This window comes from Nothoprocta perdicaria, unplaced genomic scaffold (genome assembly GCF_003342845.1).
Source record: "Nothoprocta perdicaria isolate Ctin4 unplaced genomic scaffold, notPer1 scaffold_13, whole genome shotgun sequence".
In the NCBI taxonomy this organism is placed as follows: Eukaryota; Metazoa; Chordata; class Aves; order Tinamiformes; family Tinamidae; genus Nothoprocta; species Nothoprocta perdicaria.
This window is the reverse complement of record NW_020454427.1, coordinates 378,282-393,574: the sequence shown is the minus strand read 5'-3', so window position 1 is coordinate 393,574 and position 15,293 is coordinate 378,282. Positions and strand designations below refer to the sequence as shown.

The window sequence follows — 15,293 nt, the reverse complement described above, 5'->3', positions numbered from 1 at the left end:
CGGGCGGCGGCCGCCCCGTCCCGTGGCGGCGGCGGCAGCTCCGTCCAGGCGCTTCCGGGCGCGGCGGGGGAAGGAGGAGGCGAGGCGGTGGGTGGAGGGGACGGGGGGAGGGAGGGAGGCCGTCTTTTTTAGGAGGGAGACCCTCCTTCGCGGCCGCCCGCTCGCAGCCATGGCTTTGAAGGAGGCGGGCGGCGGCATCCTGCCCATCAGCGACATGGTGTCGGCGCCGTCGGTCTCGCCGTTCCCCGAGGTGGTGGAGCTCAACGTGGGCGGCCAGGTGTACGTGACGAGGCACGCGACGCTGCTCAGCGTGCCGGACAGCACGCTGGCCACCATGTTCTCGCCGTGCCGGGGCGGCCCCGCCGCCGCCCGCCAGCTGCCCAGGGACAGCCGGGCGCGCTTCTTCATCGACCGCGACGGCTTCCTCTTCAGGTACGTGCTGGATTACCTGCGGGACAAGCAGCTGGCGCTGCCCGAGCACTTCCCGGAGAAGGAGCGGCTCCTGCGCGAGGCCGAGTACTTCCAGCTGGGCGACCTGGTCAAGCTGCTGTCGCCCAAGGTCTCCAAGCAGGGCTCGCTCAACGACGAGGGCTGCCAGAGCGACCTGGAGGACAGCGCGTCGCAGGGCAGCGGCGAGCGCGCGGCGCTGGACAAGCGCTCGGGCTTCCTCACCGTGGGCTACCGCGGCTCCTACACCACGGTGCGCGACAACCAGGCGGACGCCAAGTTCCGCCGCGTCGCCCGCATCATGGTGTGCGGCCGCATCGCCCTGGCCAAGGAGGTCTTCGGCGAGACGCTCAACGAGAGCCGCGACCCCGACCGCCCCCCCGAGAAGTACACGTCGCGCTTCTACCTCAAGTTCACGTACCTGGAGCAAGCCTTCGACCGCCTCTCCGAGGCGGGCTTCCACATGGTGGCTTGCAACTCCACCGGCACGGCCGCCTTCATCAACCAGTACCGCGAGGACAAGGTCTGGAGCAGCTACACCGAGTACATCTTCTTCAGTAAGTGCCGCCCGCCCGCGGCTGAATCCGCCCCGAGCGGCGGGTAGAGCGGTTGGCATCGCGCTTCCCCCCAAGCAGATCACGTTTTATCCGTATATATATTTATTTATTTTGGTGTRTGGGGGGGTGGAGATGGGTCCGCGGCTGCCCCGTCCCGAGCGCGGCCGGGGAGGCGGGCGCGGAGCCCCGGGGGCGGATCGGGCCGCGCCGCCGCGGTGGCAGCGAGGCGAGGAAGGGCTTTAATATCTGGTGCTTCCCTTGCCGTTAGCGCCTTCCCGCCACGCTGCGGGCACTGCCAGCTTCCCGGGAGTCCGGGAGGAAGAGTCCGCCTTGGAGAACACGCAGGAACTGCCCCGCTGTGTTGCACGCTCGTGGCTGCGAGGCACTCTGCCGCTTGGCTGGGCTAAGCCTGAAAGGTGCCGGGTCACCTGCAAGYGGGAGATGAAGCGGTGACGAGTGGAGAGCATCAGTCTCACAGAGTGCCCTTCTGTGTGGGAGCTGGGCCAGAGAGCAGTTTTGGGCTAATAAAACCGCAGCTGGGTGAAAGCATCAGCCCTTGGTGGAGATTTGTCTTTAAAAGACACAGGTAGCCTTAAGTAATTGTAATGTGTGTGCAGAGCAGAGTTAAGCCTGTGGCGACAGAGGTGATGGAGCGCAGGAGGGAGCTTTGGAGAAACATCTGCCCACCTCCGTGCTGGAAGATGCAGCCTCCACCTGCACCGCCCTGGAGTTAGAGAAGGGACCAGTTCTGTGCTTAAAACTGCGCCTGGGCTCATGGCGTTGAACAGAGTAGGAGTCGAGCGGCTCCCTGCTCAGCGGAGAGGGTAACGGAGCTGCCTGCACCGCAGCCTGCTAGGGAGGAGGCGAGCGCCCTTTGCCAGAGAGGCTGGAATGCTTCAAACACACCCTTCAGAACTAGGATAAAACCGTTTCTGAAGATTAATTGCATAACCTGTCAAGCGTGTCACATTTAATTAAGGAATGTGAAAACTGAGTTGTGGGAGAATGTTTCACTTTCATGCACGGACTTTGTCAAGTATTTGGCATAATTATTTAAATGCCCTTTCTGAGAAAAATGGCCTTGCAGATTTCCGAAATAGTAAGAATTCCTTGTTATCAAAGAGTACGTGAGATGACTTGTTCTGGTTTTCAGCAGGAACAGATTTTTTAATGGTGTGCRTTTGTGTGTGCTCATAAGGCTTGATTTATTTATTTATTTGTTTGTTTTGTGTCTCGATCAAGTTGCTCTGTAGARCAGTGCTATAATTCACATCAGTGTTCCAAATTAATCTCTTGTGTAATAGTACTGATGTAGGTGGAATTATGCCAGGGATGCATTGGCTGTTTTACACTATGATTTTTGTTTTGATTTTAGATTTTAATCTTCTGGCTTACTGTGATATGCAAAGTAAAACAGTTAATTATTTAATTTGATAGCAGAAAACTTATATTTTTGCCAGATATTTTTATTTTGTTTTTTACTTACAAGTACAAAAAAAAGAAAAAAAAAAGGCTCTGCTAAAAGTATGCTGAAGAAAGGAAAGCATACTTTTATTTACTTAGCTGTGCATTTGGCAGCATTTTAATTAATGTGATTTCATAGTTTTTCCATATAATAAAATAAATTTKGGGGGGAATACAGCAAGACTGAGAGAAAACTTTAAAAAATCACTGAAAGAGGAAGAGAAGCAAAGCACAGCGCCTGAAATGTCTCTATTTATTTATTTTAGTTGACTAAATGTCAAGTTGATGGAGACCTTTGATAAAACAACATTTATTTATTTATTATTTATTACATGCTCTGGATGCTTGCTGTAGCTTTGCTTGACTTCTGCCCGAGAGTGCATGGAGGGACAGCTCTCCTTGGAAGCCTGCCTTAGTGCTCCGTACCAGGGGTGAGGCAGCAGGAGGGTTATATTTCTTTCTCTGCCCCTCGACAGAGCTTGATACTCAAGGAGAAGAGCMGGTGCTCCTCAAATCATTCCTCAGCCACATTTCTCCAGGAACTTCAGAGATAAAACAGTGTCTCTTAGGAGGTGGTGGATTTCCAGAGCTCTTGCAGAGGATGTTTAGCCCAGCTCGATGCCCTACAGGCAAAAATAACAAGACAAAAGAACTTCATGTGGGCTATTCTGGTTTTGCTGCTACCTGGTAATTAATTGGTGCCAGGCAAGAAGAAACCTTCCTAATTTTCTGTTGCGCTCTAAAAAGTCCCTGTAGCTGCAATGGCATTTGCTATTCACAGCATGAATATCCTTAGCAAGAAACTGTTAGTCGTTGGTCCGTAATTATGTAGCAGACACACAGCTCCTGAAGACTTGTGGAAAAGTCAAATCACATTTTAGCAACAGTAAGTTGCAAAGTGATTGAAAAAATATATTAAGATATGTATCTTTCACCCATTTCCTTAGGTCATGAGTTGYTGAATGGGGATCTCATCGAAAACTGCTGAGGAATGTGCAAAGGCTAAAGGTGGCCTTTAATCTTTATTTTGTGAAATAGATTGCAAGCCTTTTTCTAATATATCCCTAACCTTGCTAGGTATAATCTGCCCCTTTTCTTTCTGCATGCTGCAGGTCMAATGCATCTTGGATACTATGTATGCATCTATTTAATTTATAAATTGCTTAATATTCAGAGATGGATTAGTAGTTGCAGACTAATTTTGATTCAAGAAATAGAGGTTGTTTGACACTGCATACTAGGAAATAATACTTCAGCCTTTGGCAACATGTCCTGACAAATACAGAGACTGACATTCCTTTTTAGTATGCATAATTCTTATCAAAAATTAGGTTCTTTGCCCCCAGTGGTGTGCAAGCTATCTCGTATGCAATGACTGCTTCATTTATCTATGCAATTGCTACATGGCCGGAATTTAACTTGCATACATGACTGAGCACTGAAAAGTGCTCGATCTGCCCCGTGTAACTATTACAAATCCTCCGTGTTGCTGGATGATAAAAGGAGCAACAGTTTATGTTGGTACTGAAAAGGAGGCTCTATTAGAGCTTACCACTTTTTTTCATTTTTTTTGTGATACGTTGGCTGCAAGCCACACTCATGTGGAGCCTGACTGCTGATGGGGATCTCTGAGCTACCCAACTCTCACCTCAACATTTGTCATGGTGACATAGGTCAATTAATGCAAGAGTAAAGGCACGTGAAGTTTGGGAAGGAGGCTCCAGCTCTTGCTGCATTACCATTCAGCATATGGGCCACCTTATGGTGTGCTGTGGAGGACAGCCTTATGACCCTTCTAGATGGAAAGAGGAGGGCAGATGCCACAGGTGCCACAGTCATTGCTTCCTGTGACTGCAGGCATCTCAGCAGATCTGTTAGCTAGTCACTTCATGAGGAAGGGGTAAAATTGGGACTCGCAAGGTCTTCTGCTCTGCCTCTCAGTGCTGTTGTGTAATACCTCTGCATGCTACTACTGCTTTTCTTTTTCTTTTTTTTTCCCCTCTCTGTAGAATCTAATTGGTCTTAATGGATTTCACATTTAACATCTGCTACGCAGTCTGACTTATGGGTGTTGAGAGCACGATGCTCAGCTGGAAGCTTTCTGTTCTGAATTGGCATGTTTATTGTAAGAAGAATACAGTTATAWTCTGTGGAAAAAAAACACTTTGACATGTATTTTGCTTTGACATTTCTGTGTCAGATGTAATATTTTGTTTTCTTGTCTCTTTAGTTTCTAACAGGTAAGTTTTGCAGTTTATGGTGTATATTTTCCAGCCAAACTCCTAACGTTCTGTGAGATTACATTGGTTGCTGTGGAAAACATCCTAAACAACTAATAACAATTTCATTATCAGTGGGGAATAAGCAATTAGAAGCAATGAAATTTTAGGGAACAATATGGTAATCTGTCTAAAAAAAAAAAAAAAGTTTCATTTTCTGGTTGATACAAGGAGAAGAAAACAAAGGGACATGTGAAACARGAGAAAAACACTTAGGTAAAATGCCCTGAGATGTTAGTTACTCTGTAAGTTCAAAATTCGGTTCAATATCCTGGAGGATGTCAAGGGAATGGTTGGTTGGCAGATGCTGCAACACAAGTGGGTTGCTGTTCTGAAGCCACAGAGTGGTGGTATGGGAGCATCCAATGCCATGCAGGTTTCTCTGACAATCCCAAGCTGCTCTCCATCATTCCCTTGTTGATCTTCTCTAGGATGAGAAAAGAAAGGAGTCTAAAACATAAGCAAAGTTATTGCTCCTCTGTGGAATGTATGTTTGGCACTTCACTCTGAGCCCGAGTCACAGGCGCAGAGATTAGAGTACAAACTTTGGTGATTTAAACCAATTTAACCCTTGATGTCTGCCAGCATCACTAGCCTTTTGTGGAAAAGCTTTGCATTTCTGAGGGTGTTGGGATTTAGGAATGTTGTTTCCACTAGGACTGTTGTGCAGAGATCTTTAAAAGAGGCACCTTGATTTGTCCAATATCAGAAGCAAAAACAATTTAAATGGGAACCTACTGGTCTTGATACCATTACAAACTTGTGCTTGATGTGCATGACTTAGGAGCAAGGTTTCAGCAAAGCTGGTTTCTCCCAACACTGTATCAATAACATCATTTTGTAGGAAAACAACTTCTTGGTGTCAGAGCACTTTAACATTTTCAAGGATTTATAACAATTCTTGCAGGGGAACTTTTGCTTTCGCACAGTGGGATGAACAAACTGTACTTTATTTTATTGTCAGTATGAACTTTTAGTTACCTGCTGCTCAAGCACAGAATTTATATAAACAAAGCAGTTTTTCTTAATGCTGTTTGCRGCTGCCTGATTTAAAATTAAAGCAAAAATTTCTAATGATAAATGATCTTTCAACATATATTTGTTTTCTCAGTGCTTTTGGCTAATATTTCATTGCTGATTTTCCGCTTTGCAGCAAATGCCAAATTAAGTATACAATGCTGGGAATTTGTGTGATGAACAGAAGTTTACTAAGCATTACACAAATGGGGAGTGGATCAATCCCACATATCCTCTTTCTGACACAATTTCGCATAGGCCCTAGAAGCAGAAAAATGTGAGACGTGGTCAGGCAGCTCTCGAAGATGTTCAAGTGATGGATAGGGGCATGAGGGAAAGCTAAAGTGGTGAAAGGAAAAGCCCTCTCCATGATCAAGATCAACATTATCATGACCTGAATGAAGCAACTAGAAATAAGGACTTGTATTTTGGGGACTTCTCAGGTTGAGGGCTGTATCTTTGAATCAAATACCTAAATGAAGAAAGATGTAAATACTTATAAGAACATATTCATCCTTTTCCCTCCCAAATTGCTCAAAACCAATGTGGTAAGTGGTAGGGATCAGTTCCACCTTATTATTGTCCCATGTTGCCTCAGCAACTGGGTAAATCTGAACCTGGCTGTTACTATAAGGGAAGTGAATGCCATGACCATTCTTTGGATTTGCCCTCCTTTCCTGCTGTGAGTTTTGGATTACTTCACTGCCAGAGTCGTGCTGGGAGTCTACAGTGTTAGACTGATCACAGTCCTGTTGAGAGGGCTTTACCACATCGCAGACGGGTTGTTTGGTTGATGGTTTTATGGCTTGGTACAATTGTTGAGAAAAGCTGGAGTTGTTCTACAGACAACATCCCCACAATGCAAGCACAGATGGATAATTTTGTATCTGAGAATGACTCTACTTCATTTCCCTGGTTTGTTTTCTCTGGTTCATTTTCCCTGGTCCCAAAGGTTTATGAAACCTTTGCTTCTTAAAGCACTAGGAATACTAATGGCACTCTAAAATCATGTTCTTGTATAAACTATGCCAAATTCAGTGGAAAATCCTTAAAAAGTTATCAGGGAAGTTTTGTTTTGGAAAATTAGTGCTTTATGATGGATTTCCTGGGGAAGTCATTTGCTCCAGCTTGATGCAGCTGTGTATTCTTTTTGAGAAGAGGTATTCATTTATATTCTAGTTGRAATTCGTATATTGAATAAATGTTGGAAGGGAAGGTCTATGTCTAAACTGAAGTTATCATTCTTAGCATAGTTTACTAAATGCTTTCCTGCTTTCCTGTACAAATGCTTTGTAGAGTTGACCTTTTTTTTTTTTTTATTTTAACAAATACTTTTCTTGCACATTTAGCTTGTCTCTCTCATAAGCATTCAATGATTTTGAAATTCACGCCCAAGTCCCATTAACAGCTGCAAGTGAGATCTTCATTGGAACTGAATCAGCAAATAGTCTTGGACTATCTTTCACATAAAAGTGAAATTCAAATTACATGAGTAATTATTCATTTCCATAATTGTTTCCAGTACACATATTCCTGGCAGGAGGCAAGCAGTGATGATTTGCAGTTTTTATGGCATTTGTAGAAATTAAAGCCATGCCATGTACAACTATGTTCTATCACAATGCGGTAACGAGTTATGTCACATTTTGACCAATTAGTTTCAGATGAAGTTTAAATGAAAGAGTACATCTTAGTGCTTGATATCACTATATTCATATCATCATATTTCTAAATATTTTCAGGACTTTACCATACATAAAATAGGTCACAGTGCTGCTAATGAGAGTTCCATATTTCTAGCAAAGATTTTTTTTTTCCTTTATGGAATTACAGTAGTAATTCCAGCACTATTTTAGCACCATCTTGCCCAAAGTGTGCTCAAAATAACATTCAGATTTTGGAAGCTGCACTTGTTCTTTGTTCTATGGAGGCTGACCTGGCCMTAAGCAGTGTCCGACTGCTCTCAGCTATAGGTAGTGCAGTGATTCCTTCATCAGCATTTTGCAGCTGAGCGTTAACTGGGTCAAAATTCAATTATTCCCTTTCTCATTGCTCCCCATATGCCGAAACCCCATGGTAGGGGCTCTGAGCAAAGGAGGCACAGATGGGAGCTGGTGCCCGCGCAGGCTGCCGCTGCCTCCGGGCYGCGCGGGTGCCAGGTTTACAGCACCTGCGTGCAGCTCGAGCCATGCACCGTGGGCCTGACCTACTTAGCTCCGAGYGGTGTGCACTTAGCAAGGAAAGACAACTATGAGGGATTATAAAAAGCATTAATACAACTTCATTTTGAAGGGAGTACTACAATGCAGTCTTTAAAAATGCTGCAGGCTCCATCCAGAGATGACAATTCTATCACAAATGCAGGTACCTACATGAATAATTCTTTAAAGTAGATGCACTGAGCAGCAGGTCTGGGGTGGGAGAGGGTTGAGAAAGTGAAGAGAGAAATCAAGACCTTTTTCCTGAGTTTTTGTTAATGAAATTAAACAGCCTCTGTTTTCACAAAATAATTTCAGTCCTATTGTATGTAATACCTATTGAGATGTTCTCTTTATATGGCCTTAGCATTAAAGATCAGAGAGGTGTGTGTGCGTGTGTGTGTGTGTGTGTGTATACACACATATATATACATATATATATGTATAAAAGCAAACAACAATCTTCAGGTACGTTTTTGTCTTCTCTTTTTCTCTTTCATCCTCATTGTTTATTTCTCTTTAGTAATATTAACAAATATTCCCAGAGAGAGACATGAGTTGATCCTTAGGGACTTGCCTTTTGTTGTAAACAAACTCCTGCAACTTAGATTACCGGTGAAGTTGTTTCATATGTTTTTGAACAGAGGTGGCTAAAAGGTCCTGTAAAGATTACAAATGTGTATATTGTATGGAAGTTACTGTTTCATTGACTACATGGCATTAGTAACGTGAGTTATTAAAAGTGTACAATCATTCCCAAGTATTTTGCTAGTCAATATTTTATATATTTCTCAGATATCCATGAAGCTGTTTTGTTCAATAGTAGGAGAATAATGTCCAAATTCTAATTCACACATGTCTTAAGTGTGACCTGAATACATATGCAGTTAGCAGTATTCAAACATCCACAAGTTGGCACTATTACTTACAATCTAAACTTTTTTTTAACCTGTTGAAGTTTGCTAACTTCCTTTTATATTCAGTTTTGTGCTATATTACTTATAAAATGTCTGCACATTTTCATATGATAATTGCAGTTTAAGATAGGAAAAAGTTAAGGCAAAGGCATGACCTACTACTCTTCAGTATGATTTTAAATGGTCAGATATAGGATGCCCTATCCCATAAATAAACAATTTACCAATATAATAGAACTTAGCCAGGGGAAAATTTTCCCCTGGTAGATGAATTTTCTTTTCCAAGTCTTTTCTTCAGGAGCTATTTTGTGGTGACAAGCTGTCTATAAAAAAATATGAGCAGCATTACACCATGTATTAAAAGTAGAAGAAACCAAGCTTTTGCTGTTGAACAGAGATGTTAGTTGATTTTCATCTCTCTTTTTTTTTTTTTTTTTTTTTTTTTTTTTTTTTTTTTTTCCTCTCCCTGCCTCTGTCTTTTTATTTAGCTAATGGTCCTAATTCCCCCTTAAGCATTCTGTGATTCTGTGATTGCAGCTACACTCATAGCATTTTGTTATGGCTTCTGTTTAAGTGTGCTTATTCCCTTAATGATCAAGCCCTCTTTTTTCTATTTTTCTGTCTTTCTTTCCTCTCCCTGCCTCTGTCTTTTTATTTAGCTAATGGTCCTAATTCCCCCTTTGTCGCAGAACCTGAGGGCCTGAAGGCAAGTTAGTTTGAGCTGTTTATTGGCCCAACTCTGAGCTGTCTGAATGCAAAACATACTCAGCATGGCAGTCTGATAGTGGCACTGGCTTGGCCCTGTACCTAAATTAACATACGTTATTAATAGGGTAGGTATTTTCAGATAATTTTCAAATATATGTAGTAGTTCAATGAAAAGTATGGACTTAAAAGTTTTTAAATGATTAGATTCCCAAAGTCCAAAAGTCTGGTAGAAATTTACCTATTCTTTCCAGTCTTTATCCAATGATAAGCAAAGCTACATCATGAAACTTGTAAAATTCATATCCACAAAATATTTGTATTATTAATTCAGCATGTAGGTTTGGCCCTTTGTAAGTATAATAAAAGAGGTGGTGCCAATATTTGTRTATAAAGAAAAATATTTTATAGATGACTTCTCTTACTAAGGCCCAGAATTTTAACATCACAAATTTGCATATATTGCATATTGGTAGTATACATAAATTATAATGATACTCTCRTAAGTTGACTCTTACTAACAGCTTATTTAAACCAGATGGTATTTTTTTTCTGCCTCTTAGTTAAATCAGTGTTAATAACTATCATACCTGCAACATTTCCAGAGCAGTGATAAATATCTGTTTTGCATATTTAAATTATTCTCTAATGCTTCTTGTCCTTAATCCAATATTCTCTCATTCTTATTCAAACTCATGAATACAAAATACGAAAATCTACTACAAAAGGGTTAGAAAGCAAAATAACTCAGTAAAAAAGAATTCAGRTTTAATTAATTTATGTATTACGAAGACAATACAGTAGGGAAAGGCTTAATCTAAGCATTTTTGCTAATTTTTGTTAAGAAATGTCTTGTCTTCCCTTTTCTTGCTGCTGTTACCCCTTGCATCCAGTCCTGTCTCAGCACWGTCCTTTTTGGGCAGCTCTATCTTACTGTTTCCATTATTGATGCCTAATGTGGCTTTTCAGCTGATCCAAAACAGAGTGGAGGCAGGGCTACACTTGCCTTTGCACCTATTTTTATCTCCTTTCATTATTTAAGAATCTAGAATGATGGAATAAGGGAGGTTAAAAGAGAAAAAGTGTACGTTTGTATAAAAGTGTGGTATCACTGAACCTGCTTGTACTTCAGGGGACAGAAAAGGGCATTATTTAGGATGTAGGAGAGCGTAAGACTTTTTTTTTTCTGTTGAGGTTGTTTCTGTTCTGTTGGGTTTACAGTATATTTCTGTGTCAAAAACCATATGTTCCTTTTTGGGTGACTTACCTGTTTAAAGTATCAGTTCCTCAGACCAGAAACTACCAATTTCTGTATAGATATATATGTTTTATGCACTATTATACTTAACTAAAAAAAAAAAAAACATAATTAAGGCTAATTATTGTAATTCATAATTCTTCTTAGAATATTTACTTCCCTAGTATTTGTAGAGCTTAATTTCTCTTTCTGTTAGCAATCCCCTGTCAGAATAGTCAGAAAGTTTTATTACCTCTTTTAATGTTGTCAAAATTCATAACATCACTTTCTGACTTTTTTTTTCTTTTCCCCTCCTGTGAAATATCTTCAGGCTTGCCGTATGTCTTTGGGAAGTAAGAAGTGAATATAACATTTCTAGATTTTACTTCCCCAGAATTACAGGGCAAAGTCCATCTGTCTTTGCTACCACTCCTAGAAACATTTGGAGTTACAGACAGCAATATCCCTTTGCTTTAATGCAATCCTGTAATTCCTTTCTTTAAAGCAGAGGATATAAACTTCAAAATGTCTCTGTTGTTCGGTATATGACATTTTTAGGTGCTAGAATTTCTGAACTTTCAAGGCATAGCCTGCTAGTTTCACAGGCTCAAATGATTTTTAGCTGTCTYAGTCTAGCCCCCAGTCATTAAACCTTCACGTTTTCATTCATATCCTTTCATTACTTAACTTTTTCACCTGTAATTGAAGCAGTTCCGTGGCTGAAACTGGTGGAATTATGCCCCTAAATAACTGTGCCTGTGATCACATTTAATTACAGGAAGAGGGATGCACTTGCTGCAGAAGAGATTAGGCTAAGCACTGTCTGTATAATCAGGTCCTTGGTGACTGAATCCTGGCAGCATTTTATCCCTCAGTTTGCTTGCTGCAAATGCGACGAATAAGACGCGTGCAGGCTGGGAAAGTCTCCGTTTTGGGCTCTTGAGAAGGACTGTTCCATGTTTTTTGAGAAGGACTGTTCCATTACATGTTTTTTGATTTGGGATTATTTTAGTCAATAGCAAGTCTACTAGCAAAAGAARTTTTAAAGAGTGGAAACATAGGAACCATATTTTAAAATAATATGAATTTAAAATTAAACTCCAAATCAACGCTTTCCTTTCTGAATGCATTTTCGGAAAATTCACCCAAATTTAGGGAGCTAAGTTAACACCTTCATGATTGAGAAGTTGCACTAGCTTCATTTACTTCTTCCTTGTCCCGTTGTTATATTCAGGTTTAGCAATGAGGGAATTATAATCATTTCAAGCAGTAATTAGCTCTCAGTCTGCAATATGGACGATAACATCAGTTAATRAAAGCAAAACTGCTGTATGACGGCTGTAGTGGCAAAACCTTGACTCAYCAAGGAGTAATACAGCATTACAGGTCACAGCATAATTCAAGCTGCTGTTTCAAATTGAGTTGCCATCATTTCCATTTGAGGATATATGTGGACATGTTCATCTTCAGATCAGTAAATTAAGACTATTAAATGTTGCTCGTGGTAACTATTTAAAACTCTCATCTGTCTCTCTTAAAAGACTTAAAAATCCCTTACACGTGTTCCAGTTTGATACAAGGAGGAAGGCCCGGCGTTGTTGGAACAGGCTGCACCATGAAGCTGTGCAGGGTGGCAGCCTTGGTGGTTTCCGTGACCCAACTAGAGCAGCCCAGAGCAACCTGGTACCTCACAGCTAAGCCTGTCTTGAGCGGGAGATTACACTAAAGACCTCCTAAATTATCCTGTCATTCTGCTCTGTGGTTCAATTTAACTTGTCTTTGGCTGTCTGGAATCAGTTCTTAGGGAAGGAAGAGTAAAGTGTTGCAGGTAAATGAAGCAGACTCCACAGAGGTATAAATTTTGATCATTCTGAAAATCACAAGTTTCAAAATTCTTCTAGTCAGAATTGAAACAAATGTGCCAGGATAAAGCTTCTTTTTATGRTCTTTATGGCCAGGTAGTCCACAGATAAAATTTCTGAAAAGATTTTCAGGAATTATTACAGGATAGGATGGGATTTGATCCTGTGTAACTAGGATGTAATGTACTGCTGGATACTTCCCYGTAAGTATCTATACTACACTTTACAATGTTCACAATAGAAAATTACATTTAAKTGTTGGAAATAAGAAGAACATTTTCCTCATTGGATGATGATTATTTTGATCTCATCTCTCAGTAGCATCACTATGAAGTTGTAAAACTATTGTCAGAATATATTCATACTGCGGAATTGCTCAAAGGAGCTGAAAGACAAACTGAGGTGGGGTGTTTGGATAAATTATCAGACTTTTAAATTATTTTGTAAAATGCTTGTCTTATTTTTCTTCCTTACGAGTGTAAGCTTATTTTCTTTAGTTCTTCTCTTAAAAATTTAGCAAACCAGTACTACAGTCATTTTTATTGTCCTTCCTTGTATCTTTTACAAATAAATGTGTCAGAATACTTTGGATTTTTTTTCTCCCTATTTTGATTTTTTTTTCAGAGTTGACTTTCTTTAATGTGACAGATAATGCCATAGCCACTTTTCAGTGGCTATGTATTTTCCCTGCCACAGCCTGAATCAGTTTATCAGTTTACATAGCAACTGAAAATGGAGTAAGCTTTTTTTTTTCTTTTTTTGGTAGCTTAGAAAACATAAAAAAAAAAACCTTAAAGCAAATGTGAACAGTGCTGAATTACTTTCTTTTTCTTTCCCTCCATTGTCTTGATTTTATATTAATTTATCTGTAAGTACTGACTCATTAATTTCCACCTTGCTATTAAGAYAATCCTGACCTATCAGGTTTCTTCAGCTACCCAGTGTCTAATAGGAAAATATCAGAAACCTCATACGGCTGGCTGTAGAATATATGCCACATGAGGGATATTTTTAATTTGACTTGATTGTGTTGTAATTTTTAATTGCATTCCAGTTGCTGGAAGATCTTTCATGCCATTTGTATTTTACCACCATGAAAAACTAACCAAATGAAAAGAGAAAATGATTAAATAGCTTGTTTTTCTTTTATCAATTTGCTTAAAGGCTACAGGTCCACCACACTTTCCATTGTGCACCTGCAATAAAATGCTAAGAAATGGTGCATTTGCATTGGCATTAGTGGTGATGATGGAATTGATGATGGGTAAATGGACATGGGTATCTTTATTCATATAAATCTACCTGTAGAAGGCTTGGATGTCCTGGTGTTTGCCAGTCTGTCCCTTTACATTCACATCAATTGTGGTATGGAATTTGTATGGCTATGTTGAAGCCTCTCTGACTTGTCCAAACTTGGCTCTTGTGAGCATGGTGGAGAAGGTTCCTGCTCCCCCTTGGTGAGRAGAGAAATCCCTCCAGGAACTTTCTGCAAGGAGCAGCAGCCACAGGGTTGCCACCACTTACTGGAAGTTGAAGAGAAGCCAGTTTCTCTCCTCCTCAGTTGATGTGTCCTTGATGCAGCGAATCCTCAAATTTAGCACCTCAATGATGTGTGTACGATAGGCTGCTTATTTTAGGACTATTATTCCAGGCCCTTTTCCAGGCTCAAATTGATGCTGTAACTATGGTTATGTCTATGTCATTAGCTTCAAGCTTTCAAGTTTGTTTTTTAAAGCTATCTTTTTAGGTTAAATAAGTGGCCTCTTTTAGCTTTTCTAAGACTGTAATTGAAGCTACATCAGCAATACAGCAACATGATATTTATAAATATTTCTCAAAGCAGGAACACTGTATATAATATATAGAATAAATAAGTGCAGACATATACTCTGTGTTTATACACACTTGTATATTATATCTTTAAGCAATGTTATTGCCTTTGTATATAAAGAAAATACATTAATTTGATTGTGATATCATGGCTCAATATTCTAACTGAGCCATAATATGATGGTTTGAGAGGCATAAAGATAATCTTTTTATGCAAAGGCTAATCAGTATTTTTCCTGATTATTTTATTGATGCCCTATGTATACTGGGTAAGATACATAACCTGTTTTTTTCTGACATTGATAATTGTTCTATTGCTATAATTCCATATTTTCTTGCCATGCCAGAGGTAATTGTCATTATTTCATACATTCTTACATAGTTAGGCAAATACGTCAGTGATCCTTGGTCACTATTAGAATGTCCAAATAACTTAATTTATAACATTATTTGTAATAAAATAAAAAATCCTAAACTATTTCATAGAAMCTGAACACTATTAGATTCATTTTGATTCAAAGCTTGTTGAAGCCTTTTCTTTATTCAAAGATTTAATAAAGATCCAGGCTATATGCAGCTATCAAAATATGAATATTGATTTAGTAATCATTTTATGTAATGGTGAATACATGATAATTATGTTGTCAAATATAGAATATTATGCTAACCTAATTCTGCTTTTTGYATGCTCTTTTCTTTGAGTTGTACTTTTTAAGTAGGAATTTTTACCTGCATATTTCCTTTTTAAGATTATGGTGTTGCACTTGTCATTGAATAGAA

At 40.2% G+C, this 15,293-nt stretch overlaps 1 protein-coding gene across 1 annotated transcript in view; it reads left to right on the top strand.

Moving 5' to 3' along the window:
* The first annotated feature begins 169 nt into the window (after nucleotides 1-169).
* KCTD8 (potassium channel tetramerization domain containing 8) overlaps nucleotides 170-15,293 on the top strand; it is an 80,525-nt gene continuing 65,401 nt past the window's right edge. The window contains exon 1 of the mRNA XM_026033592.1: nucleotides 170-1,004. Coding sequence (XP_025889377.1) covers nucleotides 170-1,004 — 835 coding nt within the window. The remainder of the gene's footprint in view (nucleotides 1,005-15,293) is intronic.